The sequence below is a fragment of the Falco naumanni genome, chromosome Z (genome assembly GCF_017639655.2).
Source record: "Falco naumanni isolate bFalNau1 chromosome Z, bFalNau1.pat, whole genome shotgun sequence".
Lineage (NCBI taxonomy): Eukaryota > Metazoa > Chordata > Aves > Falconiformes > Falconidae > Falco > Falco naumanni.
This window is the reverse complement of record NC_054080.1, coordinates 64,094,791-64,115,717: the sequence shown is the minus strand read 5'-3', so window position 1 is coordinate 64,115,717 and position 20,927 is coordinate 64,094,791. Positions and strand designations below refer to the sequence as shown.

At 36.4% G+C, this 20,927-nt stretch overlaps 1 protein-coding gene across 3 annotated transcripts in view; it reads left to right on the top strand.

Annotated features, from left to right (window-relative positions):
- KIF2A (kinesin family member 2A) overlaps nucleotides 1-20,927 on the top strand; it is a 41,849-nt gene that overhangs the window by 16,195 nt on the left and 4,727 nt on the right. For 2 of the 3 annotated variants that reach the window (XM_040580156.1, XM_040580155.1), the window contains 12 exons: nucleotides 274-328; nucleotides 3,616-3,778; nucleotides 5,848-5,938; nucleotides 6,679-6,742; nucleotides 7,143-7,234; nucleotides 7,477-7,619; nucleotides 8,344-8,548; nucleotides 11,860-11,970; nucleotides 15,616-15,683; nucleotides 17,381-17,494; nucleotides 18,604-18,754; nucleotides 20,355-20,456. In XM_040580156.1, coding sequence (XP_040436090.1) covers nucleotides 274-328; nucleotides 3,616-3,778; nucleotides 5,848-5,938; nucleotides 6,679-6,742; nucleotides 7,143-7,234; nucleotides 7,477-7,619; nucleotides 8,344-8,548; nucleotides 11,860-11,970; nucleotides 15,616-15,683; nucleotides 17,381-17,494; nucleotides 18,604-18,754; nucleotides 20,355-20,456 — 1,359 coding nt within the window. The remainder of the gene's footprint in view (nucleotides 1-273; nucleotides 329-3,615; nucleotides 3,779-5,847; nucleotides 5,939-6,678; nucleotides 6,743-7,142; nucleotides 7,235-7,476; nucleotides 7,620-8,343; nucleotides 8,549-11,859; nucleotides 11,971-15,615; nucleotides 15,684-17,380; nucleotides 17,495-18,603; nucleotides 18,755-20,354; nucleotides 20,457-20,927) is intronic. The other variant, XM_040580157.1, reaches the window with a different exon arrangement.

Genomic DNA, 20,927 nt, shown 5'->3' with positions numbered 1-20,927 from the left:
TCTGTGTTGTATACCCTGTTAGAGCTGGATTTGCTTGCAGTATTCCAATATTTCAGTCTTGTACTCTACACTGTCTGCAGGGAGTTTTGTTAATGTATGGTTCTCAGTGTCAGGTTCTTGGCTATTGTGCAGACACAGGGGGCTTTTTGACTCACGGCCTTGGAAAATTCTTTGTTTAAATGATTGGTTAATTAATTCAAGAACAGAAGTAAAATAAAATATTACATAACTGGAATTGGGGTGCAGTTCACTGAAAGACCATTTCCTTTGCAGGTTGATGAACATAGGATATGTGTGTGTGTACGGAAACGACCACTCAATAAAAAAGGTATGTCTATTGAAGATTTTGCTGATTTTTTTTCTCTGAAAAGCTATTTTCTGTTAGTAATATTGCTTCTGTTAAAAAGATCTAGATCAAAGGCAAAACAGTTACACTAGACAATACGTGATGGATCCATAGAATTCATAGACTCATCATAACCAGGATAAAGATGGGGAGAAAAGTAGTTTAACTGTCACAATTTGATGGATTGGGAGCTCAGGCACAGCGACTGCATTTTTTTTTCCATCTATGGTAATCTAGGATGCATTTAGTTAATCTGGGAATTAATTCTACTCTAATTTCTTCAGTATTCTTATATTATGTTTAGGATCACCATTCTTTTAAACTATCCTTAAGTGATCTCCTGAGCAGAGCGCTACCTGTCAAAAACTTTCACACACACTTTATGTACAAATATTTTTATACTTTGAAGTAGTCTTGTTCAGACATTAAGGGAGCAATTCAGGTGCTTAAATACTAATGTCTTACGACATGATAGGTGCCCAGAGGCATCCAAGACATGCTTTCAAAGCTAGTGGATTACAGACAAACTGGAGACTTTTATCCCCTGGTATTGCTGCTCAGCGCTGGGCAAGATACTCTAGGGCGCGTGAAATACCACTAAAAAACTGTTAGGCACTGGAATGACTCCCTAATGACTTTTTAAATACATGATTAATATCACAACTTTTATTCTTCCTTCCTGCTCATCAACCTGGAGTCTGTATTAATAAAAAAAAGTTCAGGTTTTCAACTCCAGTTAGATCCCAATCTTCCCATTAAGTTTTTTACTTTCAGTGGGAAGAAGGCAAATGCTTCTGGATTGCAGTCTGTCTGAATCCAGCACTTAAGTAAGCTGACTTTCATTTTGAAGGAAGTTTCTTTCCTTCTCTTTCTATTATGGTTTGTTTAGCTAAAGGACTCAAAGAGCATCGCTCTGACTCTGAAACAACATGGGATGCATTTATTATTTTTGTACTGTCAGAACTACACATTGAGGATTATCTGGAGCATGTCCAGAGGAAAATGGGAGTATGTATGGGAAAGGAAAAACATGTTGATACCAGTATATAGTTAGTTTTTAGCTTATAGTTAGTTAGTATATAGTGTATTTTTTTGCCTCCACATTGCTGCTTCCACTACTTCAGTTTTTTCTTCTTTTTGACTTTTACTATTTCTTATTCCCTGATTTTTTTCTTTTAGTGATCTGCAAGCAATGCACAATCTCAGAAATTGGTTAATTGAAACTGTTTTGCATGACCTATTAATAAAGATGTTCAACATGCAGGTCCGGTAGCAGTTGAATCTCTGTTTCAACATTGAAGGTTGTCTTTAATAAACTATGACTTAGAAACCTGATACATTTGGGGGAAATGTCACCTTCTACCTGTGCTGAAGATGAACAAAGTGAAATTGCAGTAAATGAGAGCAGGTTATCATGGGGCATGAGTATTTTGTGAAAGTTACATGTCTTGGGTGTTAATGGTTTGGAGCTATTGAAAAACATAGTTCAGAGGAGTTTGTAGGAAGATGAGTGTCTTAAGTAGAAATGAGATTGGCAGCAAAGTTATTTTACATTTTAAAGAATATGCCATTAGATTAATGGCTTATTTAGATGAATGAATTATATTAATGAATTCTATTGATGAAGTCTATGCAGGGGATGAACCATGGAGATAATCTAATACCCACGTGATAGAATATTCTGAAAATACACACTTCATAAGAAACAGTATTTCTCATGCCATGTTTTAAAATATAAGATTATAAAAGAATCAATGATACTAATGTGTAACCCCCTGAAGAGGAAAAATAGTTTTTGTCAGTCTCACAAACACTAAAATCTTCAGGTGTTCTCAGCACGAATCATTTTGTGGATTGACTTTGCAGGAAGTAGGTGTTCTGATTGACACTTTAAGGTTTTATTTCAGTGATGTATATTTATAATTGAGAAATGTATAGTGCGTTTCAGAGACACTGTTACAAATTTTCATCAACAAGGAATACAGGTTGTCATAACAGATAGCTGGGAGCAGGTAAATGTCTTATTCCAAACAATTATTTAAGAAAAATCAGTTTTTGACTAAAACTAAAAAGCTTTTCTGCAAAGAATTTACTGTCATACATCTCTTTTCATCACTGTACCTTATTTCTTCTCTGTGGTCACTGCAGAATAATTGCTTTTTATTTCATTGCAGTGCAGCTGAAAAATTGATTATATAGTTACTTGAGTGCATATTTCTGTTGGTGTGTAACGTCTTGCAATGGTAACAATTGTACTGTTTGATCAGTATATTAACCAATGAAAAGATGTCTATCTGATTCACATCAAATTCCTGAGCTGCATGCCTTAAATTTTACATAGAAATGCAAGTAGGACACGTTAGTGATCCTGACTGTACATACAAAAGATCTTTATTTTTGTGCATATCATGGTTCACTGGATTCTGTTTTGCTGATTCATATCTCATACAACAATTAGCAATAAATTGTAGTGCTGTGTGGTAATTATAACCAGGGATCTCATTGTTCAAATCACATTGAGACTGCTTTTGGTCATTCCCAGTGATAGGCAAGATCATTAGCATTTTCAGCTTTTTCTGCTTACAAGGTAGTTTTTAGAAAGGGTTTTACTTTGAAGAAATTTTATATAAAAGATGTATACTTCAGGTTGTGGGAGGAATACACAAATGAAAATGGCTGTGTAGAATGAAAGGATTTTTTTTCTTCTTGAAAGATGTGAGCATATGACTAAAATTCAGGTTTTAGGGGAAAATACAATGATAAAATTTTGAAATAAAGCAGATTATTTTAAGGATATTATTTTCTTTGTATTTTCAGGTTTGTCAGTCCAAGCAGTACAGGGCTTTCAGTGTTTCTCTGGTAGAGAGGTTATTTATGTAAACTCAAAGGTTATGGCAGTAATCTGTAAAACAGTATAGAAGTCCCCAGGAAAAAGGACTGATATCCATGGAAAGTGTTATTATAGAATACATAACAAGCTACAATGATAGTGCTGCAATTAATGATCTCAGTTTTTCTAACCAGCTTTGTACAAACTCTTTAATTTCTAACAGTTGGTAGGATAGGATGACTAGACTTCCAAAATGAGATCTCTTACTTGGCAGAATACTACCTAGGCATCAGAAGCCCAGATCCATTGCAGTGTTGTTACTTGGAGGAGCTGTGTTATCTGAGATGTTACAAGAGTGTAAACAGTGGAAAAAAATGTAAAAAAAAAAAATAAAATAAAATGTGTTGCTAGTTAGATGTGTATTTCACTTATTTTATAGAAACTTCGTTGAAAGACCTTGACGTAATAACAATTCCTAGTAAAGATGTTGTGATGGTACATGAACCAAAACAAAAGGTGGATTTAACAAGGTACCTAGAAAACCAAACTTTTCGTTTTGACTATGCCTTTGATGACACAGCTTCTAATGAAATGGTTTACAGGTATGTGTATATGCTTTTTTTGGTGAATCTTTTTTCTATCCTGTATCTCCAATAACTGTGGGCTTACTTTGTTCATTGTCTTTATTCCTGTTCTCTATGTTACCAGATATGTGTATTGCTACCTCCATTCTTTGCCTGTTCACTTTTGGTTTAACTCTTTTATCATGAATTCTTCACCTGCAATGTCATTTTCACCTCCATTGACCTCAGTCCTGCTCTGTCTGCCACCAAGCCCTGCTGGTTTCCAGGCTCTTTTGTGTATTGCCTGCCTCCTCAGCTACGGAATATTTGGACAGCTTCATGGCTCTCCATTTGCCTCAGGGTTATTGTCTTATTATGTGTGTGCAGCACCTGAGGAACCTGAGTCATGGCTTTTGGTCTTCAGGAAACTTGAAGAAATGGACAGCCTAGGCTCCAAAGAGCTTGCAGTTTGTATGCAAGATAATTAAGAGATAGACACAAATCAGGACAGCATAGGGAAAGAGGACAAGGAAGGCAAGACAGGTTATATTGGTGTATTGCTGAGGTACTTGAGCTAACTGGGATACCGGAAGAAGTGTGGCTGATGTAACATGGAGGTGTATGGAGCTAGGTTATCTTGCTCAAAATGCTAAATCTTTCTGATTTAAAAAACAAAGGCAACAGACACATCTGTTTCCAGCCTCAATGTATTTGGACCCCTGTTTTCTCCTTTATGCTTCCTGTCACTTCCACAGCTGGCACAGAATAATACCCATAGTGCCTTTAAAGATGTGTTCAGAAGTAGCTGTTTACCTTGTACAAGTCACTCAGTGGAGTAGACCACGTTAGCAGGCAAGGTTAGACATGACTACAGCTTGTAATATTGGTATGTTTAAATACTTTGGAACTTTTTGCAAGGAATGTTGGTATTCAAAGTTAATTTGATGAAGATCATTTTCTTTATGCTTGGAAGGTGCTTCCCGTAGCCTTAATGAGTAGTGACAGAAATATCTTAATTTTTGTCTTAAATACAGCAACTAGGAGGTGAAAGTTAGGATCATGTCCTGATGTTGGATGCTAACATCCTGTTGGTGGATAACAGAAAATTCATGGTAAAAATTATTGAAAGCCCTTGAAAATTAAAACTTGTGTCTTAATGCTTGATACAATTAGCAGGAGAAGGGTAGCAAAATGAAAATCTGTATAGTTGTTAGTTTACACCAACAAAAGAAGACTTACAAACAGCAAAGCTGTGCCCTTGGAGATTTCTGTTTCAAATGGTTGTCTACTGATAACATATTTCCTTTCTCAACACTGAAGAGCTGCAGGGGAGTGAAGCAGCTGGTGATATGTGCCTCTTGCAAGTTTTCCCGCTCGACAATCAGTTCTTCTAATCTTCCTCCTTCCTGTTGTTTGTCTTTCTGAGCATAGTGTTTAAATATGAGGGTTGTTTTTGGCATACAGTGTTGCTGTATTTTTGTACTGAGTTTTATCCAGACAATTTTTATTAGTTAATTAATAAATTCATAGCAAAAATGGAAAATACTGAAAAATGATTGTATTCATACTGAAAAAGTAAATCTCTGGTCTGTGTAGCAGTACAGGCTTTCTCCTTCTCCCTTATATGGCACAATAATGATTATTACTTGAAGGGTAATCTGCTTCAAGGCCTTCTGCAGTAGCACAAGTAAGAGCAAGACAGTTATTGTCATCTGCTCTCACCAGAACTGTGGGATCACAGTGGAGAAAATGATAATGTGGCAAGTTACTCCAGTTTTCTCCAACATACTAAAATTGCTCACTTTGTACTGGAAAACATTCTTCAGTTTAAGGGAGAAAGTAACTTTAGTAATTGTTTTTTTGGTTAAGTTGTAATTTTAAATATTTTTTAATCCATGAGCTGCAATGCTGGGTTGAAACTTTTTGTTAATATTAAAAAACACACTAGTTTGAATGCTAGTTCAAAAAATCACTAGTATGAATGGGTATGCCTTCTGCATTTTAAAGGAGGCCCAGAGTTTACATTTCTGAAGCATCAAGGTTGCAAACTTGTGGTAGTGGCCCCTTAAAGTAACTCAGTTTCTTAGGTACTGTTTTTTGCATTTAAGGTTTACAGCTCTACCATTAGTGGAGACGGTATTTGAAGGGGGAATGGCCACCTGTTTTGCATATGGGCAAACAGGCAGTGGAAAGACCCATGTAAGTATTTTTTATACGTGTCAGCAATATACTTTTTATATATAATGGTTGTGGTTTAACCCCAGCTGGCAACTCAGTATCATGCAGTCACTTGCTCATGCCCTGCAGTCCCCCAACTCTCCCCCCAGTCCCCTGGCTGGGATGGGGAGGAAGATTGGAAAAAGGTAAAACTTACTTGTTGAGATAAGAACAGTTTTAATAATGAAATTTGTTAATAATAATTATTATTATAATTAAAAAAAAAAGACAGGAAGAGAGGGGAATAAACCCCAGAGAAAACATGTGATGCGCAATACAATGGCTCACCACCCACTCCTGCTGACTGATGCCCAGCCAGTCCCTAAGCAGTGATGGACAGATGCTGGCCAGCTCACCCCCAGTAATATACTGGGCACGATGTTCTATGATATGGAATATTCCTTCAGCTAGTTTGGGCCAGTTGTTTGTGCTGTGCTCCCTCCCAGCTCGTGCACCTGCTCATGGGCAGCGCATGGGAAACTTGAAGTCCTTGATTTAGAGTTCGCAGTACTTAACAACTAAAACATCTGTGTGTTTATCAACTTTATTCTCATCCTAATTCCAAAACAGTGCTGTACCAGCTATTAAGAAGAAAATTAACTCTATCCCAGCCAAAATCAAGTCAATGATATACTTAAGAAGTTCTAATAAGTAAAAAATACTGAAGTTATAGTTCTGTGATTTTTGTAGCATATTTTTGATCTGTTGTTGTTTAAATCTAGACTATGGGTGGTGACTTTTCAGGAAGGAACCAAGATTGTTCTAAAGGAATATATGCACTCGCAGGTGAGACTCTATTGGTCTATTGGATTTTGCAATTAGTTGAGATCAAGAAATTTTCTACTCTGTCATACAAACATAAAGGTCTACATATTTTGCATTACAGTGGAGCTTTGGTAAGATTAAAAGTAGTTCCTAGATGTGTCTTTACACAGTAAAATAAATGTATATATAGATTATTTCCAAAAATGTAGTAAGTATAATGGATGATTAATCGAGTGTATAATTTTGAGGTTTTCTGCATCATCTGTTGTAGTGTGGCAGCTTAAACTTGGTTGACTGACCCTATGTGTTATACTTGAAAAGTATGAGAGATGCTGTTACATAGGCTGTTATGCGTTGAGGGGTCTTCACTAAATAAAAACACATAATGAGGTATCTTTTTATTCTGGAAATGTGTTCATAGCTCGAGATGTCTTTTTGATGCTGAAGAAACCACGCTATAAGAAGTTAGAACTTGAAGTATATGCAACATTTTTTGAGATCTACAGTGGTAAGGTAAGTACCTGATCTTTCTCTGAGGAAGGGGGGAATTTCTTTTTCACAAGTAAGATTTTGAGCTTGTCACATAAAAGATGGTTTTCCTCTTTGTATTAAAATCTTTATTTCAAATAATTCTTTACACTTCTCTTCCAATCATGTTTTTTCCATAGAATGCTTTGCATATTTTGATACAGGATTTGAAATACAGATGTCTTTTAAAACTCCCCTTTAACTGTTCTGTTCCCGCCCCCCCCAAGGTTTTCGACTTGTTGAACAGGAAGACAAAATTAAGAGTGTTAGAAGATGGTAAACAGCAAGTCCAGGTGGTGGGATTACAGGAACGGGAAGTCAGAAGTGTTGAAGATGTTCTTAAGCTGATTGAAATGGGCAACAGCTGCAGGTATCTCCCATAGTTCATGCCAGTTCTTCATTTGCATTAAAGAATCAGAAACAAGATTTTTTTCAGGTCTTTTCATAGTGATGGCTCTTTAAAATTCAGTGGGTTTTTGGTGATGTTGTCTGCATGAAAGGAATCTGCCTAACTTTTAAATAAAGATATTTACACTTCCTCTCTCTCGTAGAGAGAAATAACTGATTTTTCTACAGGATGTGAACTACATGCATTACGTAAGCAGCTTACAGACTTAAATTCACACCATTTATAATCTGGAATACTGCCAGATTCTTCAGCTCTAAAAGGCCTTGATACGTAGTGACAGAGGTTAAGCGTAACTTTTTTTTTTAAGAATCTAGCTTCACTGTTTTTAAAATTAGCCTTGTGCTTAGACTACTGCCTGTGCAAATAAAAATGCCATCAGCATTTTACATGCAAACTCTCTGATTCTTTGAAATCTTTGATTATTCTTGCTTTTAAAAGGGAGGTAAAATGTTACTAATCTTCCATTTCTGTTCGAAGAGATGGAAAAAGAGGTATAATTGTAGTGTGTACATGCATTTACTAAGGTTGCATCTCTAGTGTCCACAAGAACGTTAGACATGCGGTCAACAAATGTGGGAAAATACAGGACTCTGCCCTGAAAAAAACTAATGTTATGAGGTTAGTATGTTTAATGTGTTTGGTCCTCTGCCTGTTCCTATGTCCTTCCCTTCTCTTCTGTTCAAAGGACATCTGGCCAGACATCTGCAAATGCACACTCTTCTCGAAGCCATGCAGTGTTTCAGATCATTCTCAGAAAGAAAGGAAAATTACATGGTAAATTCTCTCTGATTGATCTGGCTGGCAACGAAAGAGGCGCGGATACTTCAAGTGCAGATAGGCAGACACGACTGGAAGGTGCGGAAATTAACAAGAGCCTTTTAGCACTCAAGGTAATTGAACTGTTTCCATCACCTTTGAGTAGGTGGATACCTCTTACATATTATAGCAATGAGTGTTTTTGCAGACTTTGCTTGTCTACATTGTCTGCTGATGTGACAGGTAAAATAATGTATTGATTTTTCCTCTAAATGCCTGAAGAAACACTGCAGAAACATTGTGCTATCGACTTGCATGTAATTCAAAAAAAAACCCAACCAAACACAACAAACCCTTCAACAAAAAGACCCCAATGACTGAATTTGAAGATTTTATTGATATATATCTAAAATGGGAGGACAGGTGACTGACTTGAGTATTCAAGGTTTGAAATGCTAACTGGAAATATTCTTACTGAACTCAGTTGTTTTTTTTATATATATAAAAAAATATATTAAATTATTTACCACTGTTAATTATTCAGTAAAGCAGCACAACAGCAACTTATCCAGAAAGAAATAACAAATAGATTGAAATAACCCCTGAAAGTTGGAATCCTTTTTTGACTGCTCTTCCTTGTAGCAAACTGTCTGATACGGCTACTTTACCCATTTTCATATATTAATCCAGGACGCATCAAGAGAACTAAGAAATACTATTTAAATATTCATATGCGTTTTTTTGTTCTTTGTTTTATAATGCTTGAAAGAGGTTCAGTCTAAATAGGGAATGTAATTTTTTGATCCTAGCTGGGAAAACAACAGTTTTCAATGTCTCAGAACTTATGTCTGTTGTTGTTTGGTTTTGCGTATGTTTACCCTCAGCACCACCACTGTGGCTTTGATAAAAGAATCTGAACGCCCAAATCACTGTATTTACTTTTTTATCCCCAGTATAAACTTAGGGGAAGGCTTATATCTGACTAAGCAGATCTCACAAAACACCACAACATTGTAACCTATAGTGTGCCATTACAAAATTGTGTGGCACATGGAAGAATTGGAAGCTACAGTTCCAAAACTGTGGCCTGGTTTGATTTAGCAACAAAGTAAATAATGTGATTGTTGATGTTATCACTAGTTTCCAAATATAATTGAATAAAGCTGCTTGATTTGGTTTGGCTTTTTTCTTTCTTTTTTTTCTTTCTTTTCAGTTTACCTGTTGATTTTGTACTGGCTAGTGCCTTCAGTGCAATACCCAGACAACATCCTTAGTTCATTTTCATAATTACAGTAGAAGGTTCTGCTGCTGCTGTACTAGTGATTGTGGTCTAAATTATACAGGCAAGGGGAAATAAAAATTGGTGGAGGTCTTGCGGAGGTCTAAACAGCAGTACCAGAAGATACAATGATAGGCTAGTCTTCCATTTTTCTTCTGTCCCAAAAAATATTACACAGCTTTTCCCATTTGTATTCAATATTGAATGTTAATGTCATGTTCAAATTAAATAAGTGCGCTCTGAGGAGTGGTCTTTGGTGCTAATCCAAGATTTGCTGTTTCTATATGGATATCAGTCCTGTCTTAACCTGTTCAGATTTTTGTTACAGGAAGTTATTTCTGTAATGTTTCTACGTGGAAGTAGTGTTGTCATTTTGTTACCTGGTTGTCTGAGCTGTGATAAAAAGCAAAAGTAGTTAAAAACTCCATTAATATAGAAGCTGGAAGTGTCCTCCTATAATCCTTTTACTAATAAGGAGATAATCCAATTCAGATTCTTCAGGAGTAAGCAAAGTAAAACTTATTACAGTAAAATATCTTAATTAAACTTGCCGATTGTCGTATTAGTAATTCAACACACACTTGATACTTTTTTTAGTTTGTAATGACACTTGTTGAAAATCTGTTGTCGCTTTTCCTGTCTAATCTGCTTTTCTCCTTATGTAAGTATAATAATGTACAAATCTTAAAAATTCAAGGAGTGCACTGCCTTGCTCACCTGTAAGTTTTTGAGTCCTTTTGAGCATTTGCATATGAAAAGCACATTCAGCAAGCTTCAGTCTGTTTGTCTGAGCTGTGTCCATTCTATGAAATTCATATTACTGCTGAGTTTTTTCAATATTCACTGTAGTTAAAGCCAACTTGCCTGTGTTATGTTCTCTGTGTCATGGCAGTTTTCTTCTGAGCCCATTTTTAGTTCTGGTCTATGCTGTTTCACAGTTGCAATGCATTCCTGGATTATCATCCCACAGTTTCTACCCTGGCTTTTAGAGGAAGCTGTTTCTAGGAAATTTCAAAAGGCCACAAGGATATGGCTGCAGCCAGAGGATTAGCTGAACTGCTGTAGAACTATTCCTGTAACACAACATCCATTCTGTCCCTTAGTGCTGCTAAAACCAAAGCTCTAATTTTAAAAGCTTTTGAATTACAGTTGTTTGAAGTTGTGTGTACAGACATATTAAAACTGTATGAAGGGAGCCATGCTTCTAAAGAGATGCCTGTACACAAAGTATTAATGCAAAGGCAGAAACTGGAATTAATAACGAAAATATGATAACAACAAAAAAACTTAAATTTAAAGTTTGTTTGTATAAGAAGTGTTTTATGAGTTGATGTTGGAGCTCTGAGTGGGCAGAAGTGATCTTTGGATTAGTGGAGTCCTGGTTTTGCACTGTTGTATTTAGTTGCTGCTTTAACTTCTATAGTTACTTTATAGATGTAAATATTATTAAATATTTCTCACAGGAACTCTCCAACCAATCGCAAATACTAGTTTAGTCTCACAGCCTTGTGAGCAGAAGAGGAAACCTTATCCTGTTTTTTTCACAGGAAGAATATTTTAAAGCAAGTGTCTTAACTGTCTTAATACTTCAGCGTCTTCCAATATTGAGTATATCAATAGAGAACTGTGCTTACTAGGTTTGTGAGCTGCGGATGCTTTCAGAAAGTTTGTTTTCTTCTGAGCTGTAAATTAAGTTATTGGCAGAGGCAAAGTCAAAGCTACTGCTTTTAGTTGATAGTCAACACATGTCCCAGTCACCACTGCTTCTGCTGGTGGAAGTTGTTGTTCATTCAGGTTTTTGCAGCTGATAACCAGAAGTAATTGTTAGTCTGGACATTGAACATCCGCACTGATTTTTTTTTTTTGTTGTGGTGGTGGTGGTTACAGTAGTTGTAATCAATTTGGATGTTTACATTTACGTTACATTTACAAACAGATTAAAATTTTTAGATTCCTAACTCCTTTTTAAGTTCCTACCCCTTCTGAACTTAATGAGAGGTAAAAGCCTAACCTGTCTTGAATGCAAGCTTTAATGGTAAATTTTAATGATATTTTAGGGGACAGCAAAATAACTAAGGCTTGTGGTTTCTGATTTTGAATTGAATTTGTATTATATTTATTCATCCCATGTTAAAGAAAAATGCATAAACCTATTTGTTCTTTCAGGAGTGCATTAGAGCCTTAGGCCGAAATAAACCTCATACGCCCTTCAGAGCAAGTAAACTTACTCAGGTACTAAGAGATTCATTCATTGGGGAGAACTCACGTACCTGTATGGTAAGTTGATTTGGTTAACTGTTTGGTCTAATAATTACAAAGAGAAAAGATGCTGGGAATTTAGGCTTTTATGTTTAAAATGGGTCTCATGCTACTGGCAATGTGTTGGACTTAAGTTTATCCACTAACACTATGTGGATCAAGACTTTCATTGGAGACTTTTCAGATAACATGCTCCCTTCTCACTTTTCCTTGGCCTTTTTTCTTATTTTCTATTTTCTTATTTTCTTTCTTACTGCTCTTTCTAGTTTCCTAGCTAGGCACCTAGCTAGAAAGACTTCTGCCTTAAGAGGTTTGGTTTTTTGTTTATTTTTGATAAGGTCTTAATTATACGAGAGTATTGTTTGACTCAGAATTTTGGAAAAGGTGGTGTAGACTGGAAGTATGGTGGTGAGTTAAGATCTTAAAGTGACAAAGACTAAAGTTGGTATCAAAGACAACAGAATATGCTCTGGGTGTTGATGGGGAGATAGTTTGGATAGATGGGATGAATGCTTGTATATTGTATAAATGTGCATTTGCATCAGACTGTAAAACAGAATTAATCAGATGGTGGAAAGGACAGATAAAAACACTGATGTCCAGTTGTTTTTATTTATGCATTAACATTTCTCCTTAAAGAAATGCAAGCTCTTTGTAGTGGTCACGCATTGCTAGGCTTGTTTGTGTTGGTTACTTTTGGCAGACTCCTGATTAGTCTAGAAACCAAAGAAGCCTTCAGACCACATGAAAACCGTTATGTTGGGGCAGCCTAGTCTTCCCATTAGCTGTTAGGTATGGTTCTAATTCAAAAATGGAGGTGAAATAGCTTTTTAAAAAATCTTTTTTCTCCTTAAGTCTCCTGATGATGAAAAGACAGGATTATTTTCTTTCCCACTGAGATATACCTGATCTAGTTGAATATGTCCCTGTTTGCTGCAACAGGGTTGGACTAGATGACATTTAAAGGTCCCTTCCAACTCAAACGATTCAATGATTCTATAACTTCATAAATCCTGTACAGGATCAGAAAGCTAAGGTGTGCATCTTCAGCTAGTGCATCCAGACAGCTTAAGAAGGTTTGGAAAGGTAGCCTGCTGGACGTTATTCTCTGTATGTAGAATCATTAACATTTGTGAATATTTCTTGACGTTCTCACCATCACCCTTACCTCCTTAAAGGGCTAACAAGCTGCCTTTGTTTTGGTGAAGCTTTTTTATTTAATTATTACTCTTCTGATGGTTGTAACATTTTTTACCATTTAGATGTGTAAGAATGCCATTGGGAATAATGCATGATATATGGATGTTCAATTTCTGATAAAGCTTGCATTCTTTTATATTTAATATGGTTCTAAATTAAGCAAAAATGTCCCCTCTAAAAGTGAGTAGAAATGTGCTTGAAATATTTGTTTTCTTACATTTTCTTATTTTGTCTTAAAATTCTGAAGAATTAAGAAAACCCTTTCATGATGAAATGTTTCAAACTCATTCTTCTGTTACTCCTTCATGTAGTTTCTCAGTATTAGACCACTTGTGACATTCTGATTTTAGTCTTTGTTTACATGTAATTTTTATCAAGGATTTCATCAGCAAAATTTATTCTTAATTTATTTGGTAATTTCTACACTTCATTTTTATTTGACTTTTCATCATTTACGGGTTTCCTGTTGCAATTTTGAAAGTTAGACCTTTGAGGATGAAGCATTCCCTTCTATATGTAAGGTTAAACATGATTTGGAAATATTTTTTAATTTCATAAAAATATTTGGAAAATAGCTTCATAATGTGAACAGTTATGACTAGGATCTGCTTCATTCTAAAGGAATCCAGAGGCATACAGTCAGCATAAATAGCTTGTTTTGGATGTTATTAGTCATTGCAGTTTTATTAAGTTCTTGTCCTTCAGTAGTTTCAAAAACTCTTTTGAAAGAGTTTTGTTTTTGAAGAGTTCCACAATAGGATAATGTATCATCATCTGGAATTTGCAAGGTAGCTACATAGAATAGGCTCATTTTTCAACCAGTGCTGCATCTTTGTGTTGCATCCCTGACATGCTGCAGTCATAGGCTGAAGTACTAGACCCCTCAGCCTGCTGGGATGGGAGTGGGAACCTGCAGACTTCAGTGTCCCAAAAGGGCCATTGATCCCACTGTGATGGCTTGTAAGCAATGCAGACACATTTGAAATCGGAATAATGGTAATTGTGAGTCTTAAAGATATTCCTGTCCATAAATAGTGCAGTTTTTCCCATCCTCACTTGGAATTAGGAGGGAGGAAGCAAGCAGCAGAGAGGTTGGGGTTCTCCTGTCCCTGCCTGGACTGGGCTTGCTGGAGGAGAACGATGTGTGATGTAGTGGACACTTGTGTTCAGCAGACTGAGTCTTGTGCGCTGCACGGGGTATCCACACAGCTGATGGCACCTACAGTGGCACTTCCTTGCAGCAGCTGTACTTGGAACGCTTCAAAACGGAGCGACTAGTCCCCTGGTGTTAATGGCAGGTGCTGTGTTGGGTATGCTCTGAAACTTGAACTGATGGAAGAGGTGCATACTTTCACGTTAAATGAGTTTGGAAGGATTTTAAGAACTTGAGGGTTTTGTTAGCACCCAGAACACTTTATAAAGAGACTCGCAGTCAGATAATCTTTTTAAGGCTACACTTGTTGTTCTCATTAGTAACCAATGTGTACCAGTATTAGAGGCTTAAACTTAAGTCTGTATGGTAGCAGGCTCTTCAGACTTTCTGACTGACTCCCTCCCACCACATATTTTTCCTTTCTCCCCAGTAGAAAAAATGCCTCTCAGGATGACTACCTGTGCTTTTGTAGTTATGTCAGCAGCAGGAGGAAAGAGGAGACCAGGATTATCTAGTCTTCATCAGTTTCAGTCTCCTGATGCTGTGCTGCCACAAAAAATATTAGTGTGTAGGATCATAGAAGTGTTTGTCCCGAGTAATGTCTGAAAGGAGCACAGTTGAAAAAATTGGACTACTGAGAGAAACTAGAACAAATTATGATGCCACTGCTTCTTGATCAGTTATTTTTGCTGAGTGCTGGAAGGAAGGTGAGATCTTCAGGGTATTTTATTTAAGTGGAAAAGGAAAGACCTATAGATTCCAAATACATCTGATAAGTTAGCTCTCAAGTATTGTTTACAGAGAACTTCGAATAGAGAAAAAAAAATCTTTACTTAAACACATACTTATCTTTAGTATTAAGTACAGCTTTGGACTGTGGCCAAAAAGATCTCAAATCAGTGTGCAGTCTGTTTGAATGGAGAGCAGCCTACAAAGATACATTAAAAAATAATCTGGTAATTGTTTTCAGGATGTATTAGACTTTCTGAGTTACATACTTCCTTTTTTGAGGAGTCTTAGTTTTTTCAGTTAGTTTTGCATTTACAGATTATGTTACCAAGACAGTGAAAGGGGGGAAGTTTACTGAATTTCTGTGAATTCTTAATATTCCAGGTCTGGTTAAAATACTTAAATTGAAGCTTTGACTTGACTCTCTCCTTGAGGTGGCATTGTATAAGTACAGCTGTATATAGTAGATAGTTTTTGTAGAAGATCTCAAGTGAAACTGGAAATCAAAAAAAAAAAAAAAAAATGTAGTTACCTTTCATCTGTGCAAAGTGATTTATTAATGTGTGACTTGTTTTTTCCAGATTGCTACTATTTCCCCGGGGATGGGATCATGTGAAAACACTCTAAATACATTAAGATACGCAAATAGGTATGGAAAATATTATTGCTTTTAGCTGTATCAGTTGTTGATGACAGATAATTGGAATAGTGTTAATCAATGATGTATAATTATTTTAGCTACTTGAATAATTTGATCACACTTGCATTTCTTAATAAGATTAAACCCAATTACTGATCTAGGCTCACATTTGATTTAAATAGTTGCTTTTTACAATGTAAAATAGAATCAGTAGAAACTGCATTTAAGCCATTATCTAGAGATGGGTTGCAAGGAATGTGGGAGGTGCCACAGTTAGTTTTGCCCTGGCTCTGGAGGCACCATCTCTTGCATGAGGGTAGTCAGTATTCATGATGATTCCCTGGGCTGTTAGCTGAAATGCCTTTCTGCAATGTGTTTTTTTTTTTTTTTTTTAATCCCCTTGGTGGAATTGCATGCAGTTGCTAGTGTATTTCGTACATAAAATGAAATTTTATACTTCCCAACTCGGGCAAATATCTGAGACCACTGAGTAAAAAGTCTTATTATCCAATGGTCACTTTATATCAGTGTAGACAAATTTGAACCTCCAGAGGCTAATGCTGCAGTTCTGAGACCTGTACTGCTCTCTCTGGAAGTGTTTGTCTCTCTTCAGTGAGTGGTAAAGAAGCCTTCCCCTGCTGCAGTTCTTCATTTAATGTTTCTGGAGATGGGGTGATCAGGTCCTGCGAGTCTCTGCAGTCAGACCTGCAACCTAAAGACCCCCTATGCTGCAAAGAACAAAGTAGGCAAACAAGACTCTGGGCCATCAGAAACCCTGGTTTTGCCAGGAGACACTACCATCTAGTGGCCTGCTTGCTCTAGTGAAAGATAGAGCAGAACCACATCTCCTCTTTGGCTGGGCACCCTGGCCAGCCACTAACTTGGCACAAAGGGCTGCTAGAAATGCTTATCACCCACTTCTCTCTGTATCCAAATCTCTCTGTGTCTGAATCAAGGTATCTAGTAGCAAATCTGCCTCGCTTAAACCAGCTGTGTGATTTTTTTCCTGGTGAGAATGAGGCATCTACTCCTCTGCTTACAGTAACATAATAAAGGATCTTATATATTTGTCAAGACTCGTTGGGTCTTTTACCCCTTAAAGAATACATACTCCAGAAAAAGACACTGCAAAAGCAATTAAACACCTACTTTTTAGTATACTAGTGCTGAAACTGTTTCTCCTCATTGGTGTTAAATTTGTATGCTGTTGTGGAGTAAATGCCTGTCACTGTAAAGTAGCTTCATGTCTTTTGTGTAGTATTTTAGTTTTTTCTAGCAATGTATCATTTTCATAGTACAGTTGGGTTTTAGGTGCTGAACACCAGTGTGTGCGCAGCGTAAGATGGGGCAGAATAAAATGAAAGTTTTGTAGTTGTGGTTGTTTGACATTTTAAGAGGAGCCATTTGGTGAAATACTGAATGTAGAACAAATTTTAACTGTGCAAACTGAAATCTGAAATTACTCTTCTGATTACACTGCTATTATAGTCCCCTGCAAATCAGCAGCACTGGTTTTGTTCAGTTTTGTTAGTCATCTGTAACTTTGTTTACAGAAGATTTGAATATGTTGGCACACTTGTGTTTTCATATTAAAAAAAAATTAGTTAAACTAGCTAAAGAAGCATGCTAAACAAAAGAACTGTCATTTTAACTGTGTTTATGAGAACATTTTTCTTTTAATTTGCTGGTGTATTTTGCTGCTGCAGAGTAAAGGAATTTGGAATTAGTCCTTCGGACATTCCCTTCTCACAGGGTAGTGGCAGTCGCTCTGATCTCTCTCCTTCCTATGAGTATGACGACTTTTCTCCTTCAGTCACCAGGTCTACTTCATTCTATACATGGAATCTTTATTTTTAAGTTTTCTTTTTGGCCATGTAATTTTACAGACCCAACCTTTCATTAGATCCCTTGCCTGAAGTCACACATACTCTTGTTTTTATTTTGTTTGGCAGGTAATGGTTCTGCATGATCTGCAGTCATCTTCCCAGTATTTTGTTCACCCTCCTTAAACATCCACACTCTGTATCCAGGCTTGCTAGTTTCCTTCATACATTTTTTAAAAAAATGATGATGTCACCTTTGTACATTTAGTGGACCAAATCTGACAAGTCTGTGTTAAGGGTAATTTGAATATCTCTAAGAAAACAATTTTCATACATACATATTATTAAAACTTTTCATCACTCTGAAGATGAATGAAAACCTGTTTACATTGTTGTAAATAAGTGCTACTTGAAAAAATATTTTTTCCCTTTAAGAAAACCTATGTTGTAAAACTTGGTATACTTGCAGACTTTGTATCTGTTTCATAAACTTGCTTTTAAATGGCCTTTTTTTTGACAGTCAGTATCAGTCTTTTAAACAATTTTCATGCTAAAAGAGCATAACATTTTATTAAGATATTTTCATCTTTGAAATTATTTTAATTAAAGGATTGATTTATTCTCTGAGATACTTGATTGCAGATTATTTTTCCTCATAAGCAAATCCACCAAGCATTATGACAGCTAGTGGGGTACTGATTGACCAGTTTTTTTAAAGCACGCTTGTGTGCATAGAAAAAGAAAGACAGGCTTAGGGTGCTGAACAAACTTTTCTTTCAAATATTAACTCACTTGTTAAGGAGTTAATATTGAGGGTTTGGAGGTGGTTGCCCTCTTAAAAGTATTTAGATTTTAGTTGGAAAATGCCTCTTGCTAGAGGGTGGACTGTAATGCACCTGTAAGTAGTTGAAATTCAACGGTCCATGCTTTTTAGCAGTTGGTCAAACATCTTTTTGTCACTAAAGGTACATTAAATTTGTGAAGCTGACATCATCCTCCTTATTAAATGAATTAATTGTGCATAAACCCGTAGAGCTTTATTTTTTGTTGTGACTTTTTTACAAGTGAAGTTACTAATTCACAAATGAAACATTTTCTGCTCATAGGGTGAAAGAGCTGATGGTTGAGCCTGGTGTTTCAGGAGAGAGCCGTCCCGTTACACACCATGCTTCCAATCAGGTTGACGACTTGGAGGTGCAGTGGGGTGTGGGGAGCTCTCCTCAGAGAGATGATCTCAAACTGCTTTGTGAACGAAACGTGAGTTATTTACAGCATTAGGTGGAAAGCAATGATGATAAATACAGTGGCAGAACAAATCCAGAGTAATGTGTATTTGTAGTCTGTTAGCAAGATCATTAAGTAAAGACAGCATGCCTCTTCACTCTTTCGCTTTATGGTTTTGTTCATTCCCATAACAGAAAAAGAAACAAAACCAAAAATGTTTCTTGAAGTGTGAGAGGAGAATGTGTTACTTTTCTCCCTTGCAGGCTGGTGTTTTTAATGTCTAGGCAGGGTCTGCTCTAGTCTCTGGTGTTCTTTAGTGTGCATTTTTTCCTGTATAGCTTCAGATATTTTTAGGCAGTTAAATTCAGATGAGTGTCCCAGGATACTTCTAACACCCTTGTGTTTTTGAGCGTTGTTTCCCCTGAATGCCACACCCATTTCAATCGCGTTTGCCTTTCTTTGCCTTTAGAAATCTAGCTACCCATCATTCCTCTTCCTGGTGTTCAGATTTTCCTGGGGTGAAACCCCAGTGCATTGCTTGGGGGAACACATTATGTTCCCAGCACATCTGTCCGGGCTGCAGGAGTAGGTTGCTGGGACATCTTTTAACAGGCATTTTCCCCTCATTGCCGATTATCGGCTCTAGTCCTGGTTCCTTAAATGTTCAACAGGGATTAAAATTTGATTTGTGAAAATGCTGATGAAAGATAGAAAACAAAAATTCTTACTATCCTAAGTTACTTTCTGTCTTCTCAGATACTTCATGGTGTCTGCTGTATTTCACATTTTAGTAACTGGCTTTTCTTCCAGGACTCTTTATTTTATAAGAATGTGCTAGTGACTCCTAGAGCTTCCTACTAGACAGTCCTTCCAGGCAGATACTCTTCCATGTCATACTTTTTCATTGTTCGTGTGGAATTAAAAATAAATTTTTACAGTATGTTTTTAAAAAGATTTCAGAGGCATCATATAAGGAACTATACTGACTTGCTGAAACCTTAATTACAGCCTACGTAATGCTTTCCCCTTTGATTGCTAACTCTTTGTTTCTAAAGAAGCCCTATTTGCCCGTTTGTAAATCCATGTTATGCAATCTTCTAATCTTAGTCACTGTGTACATTTTAGACTTCCCACTTTACATTCATTCCATTTTTTTCCAAAGGATCAATTATATTTTGATTTCCTGAAATGTATTGAATATAATTGCTGTTCTCTTTTTTTTGAAAATTGTTTTCTGTCTGTTGCAATATACACGCAAAAAAAGCCCTGACAGAAAACCAGTGTTCTGTAGGCATTAAAACCTATTAGAAGTTAGCCGCCTTCTTGTGACTTCCTCTATTACTATTTTACCTTATTTTTGTAACGTGGAATATTCTATTTTCTGGTATTCACTAGGATTAGCGGCTGGAAATTTTTACTGAATATAAATTAAAATTAACTATATGAGTATTTTGAATTTATTGCCCTCTCCACATATCTCTGGAGATTCTCTTGATAGAAGTATTAAATTCTATTTTTGACAAGTTCTTCCTTCTGCATATTTATTTTATCTTCTGTGAAGAGATGGATCATGTTCAATGTATTTCCTGTAGCCAGTTTTTTCTAGACTAACAAGCTTAACTATTGTTTTTAGGAAGAGGAAGTTTCTCCACAGTTGTTTACTTTCCATGAAGCTGTGTCACAAATGGTAGAAATGGAAGAGCAAGTGGTAGAAGATCACAGGACTGTCTTCCAGGTAAAAGATGGAGCTTTACTTTCTTTTATCCTAATCTAGGAATTCAGGTTTTCCCAATGAAAGTGCAACTCTTGGGAGATGTAGGATGTCATCTGGTCATTCCATTGCTGTCAGAGATTTCTAAACTGTTTTATTATGCTAAGCCTGTTGTGGCAAACAAACAGGGATAGATCCCATAACCACTTACCTTTTTCCCCATGATGAGAGAGAAGCATATGTCTGTATGATCCCAGAAAATTAGTAAAATGTTCCTTTTCTTCTTAAGAAATATTCCTAACTAGACTGCATTCATTGTAAGAAAAGTTGCTGTTTTCTTTTTACTATTTTTACTGTTAACTGTGTTTTTTGTTGTAGTCTTTTTTTCCCAGCATTAGTGACTGTGTTTCCTTAGTTACAGGGAGTTTATTCAGATGGGTTTTGAAATTTTCAATTTCACTGCCAATATTCCTATGTCAGAGCTGAAAATTAATA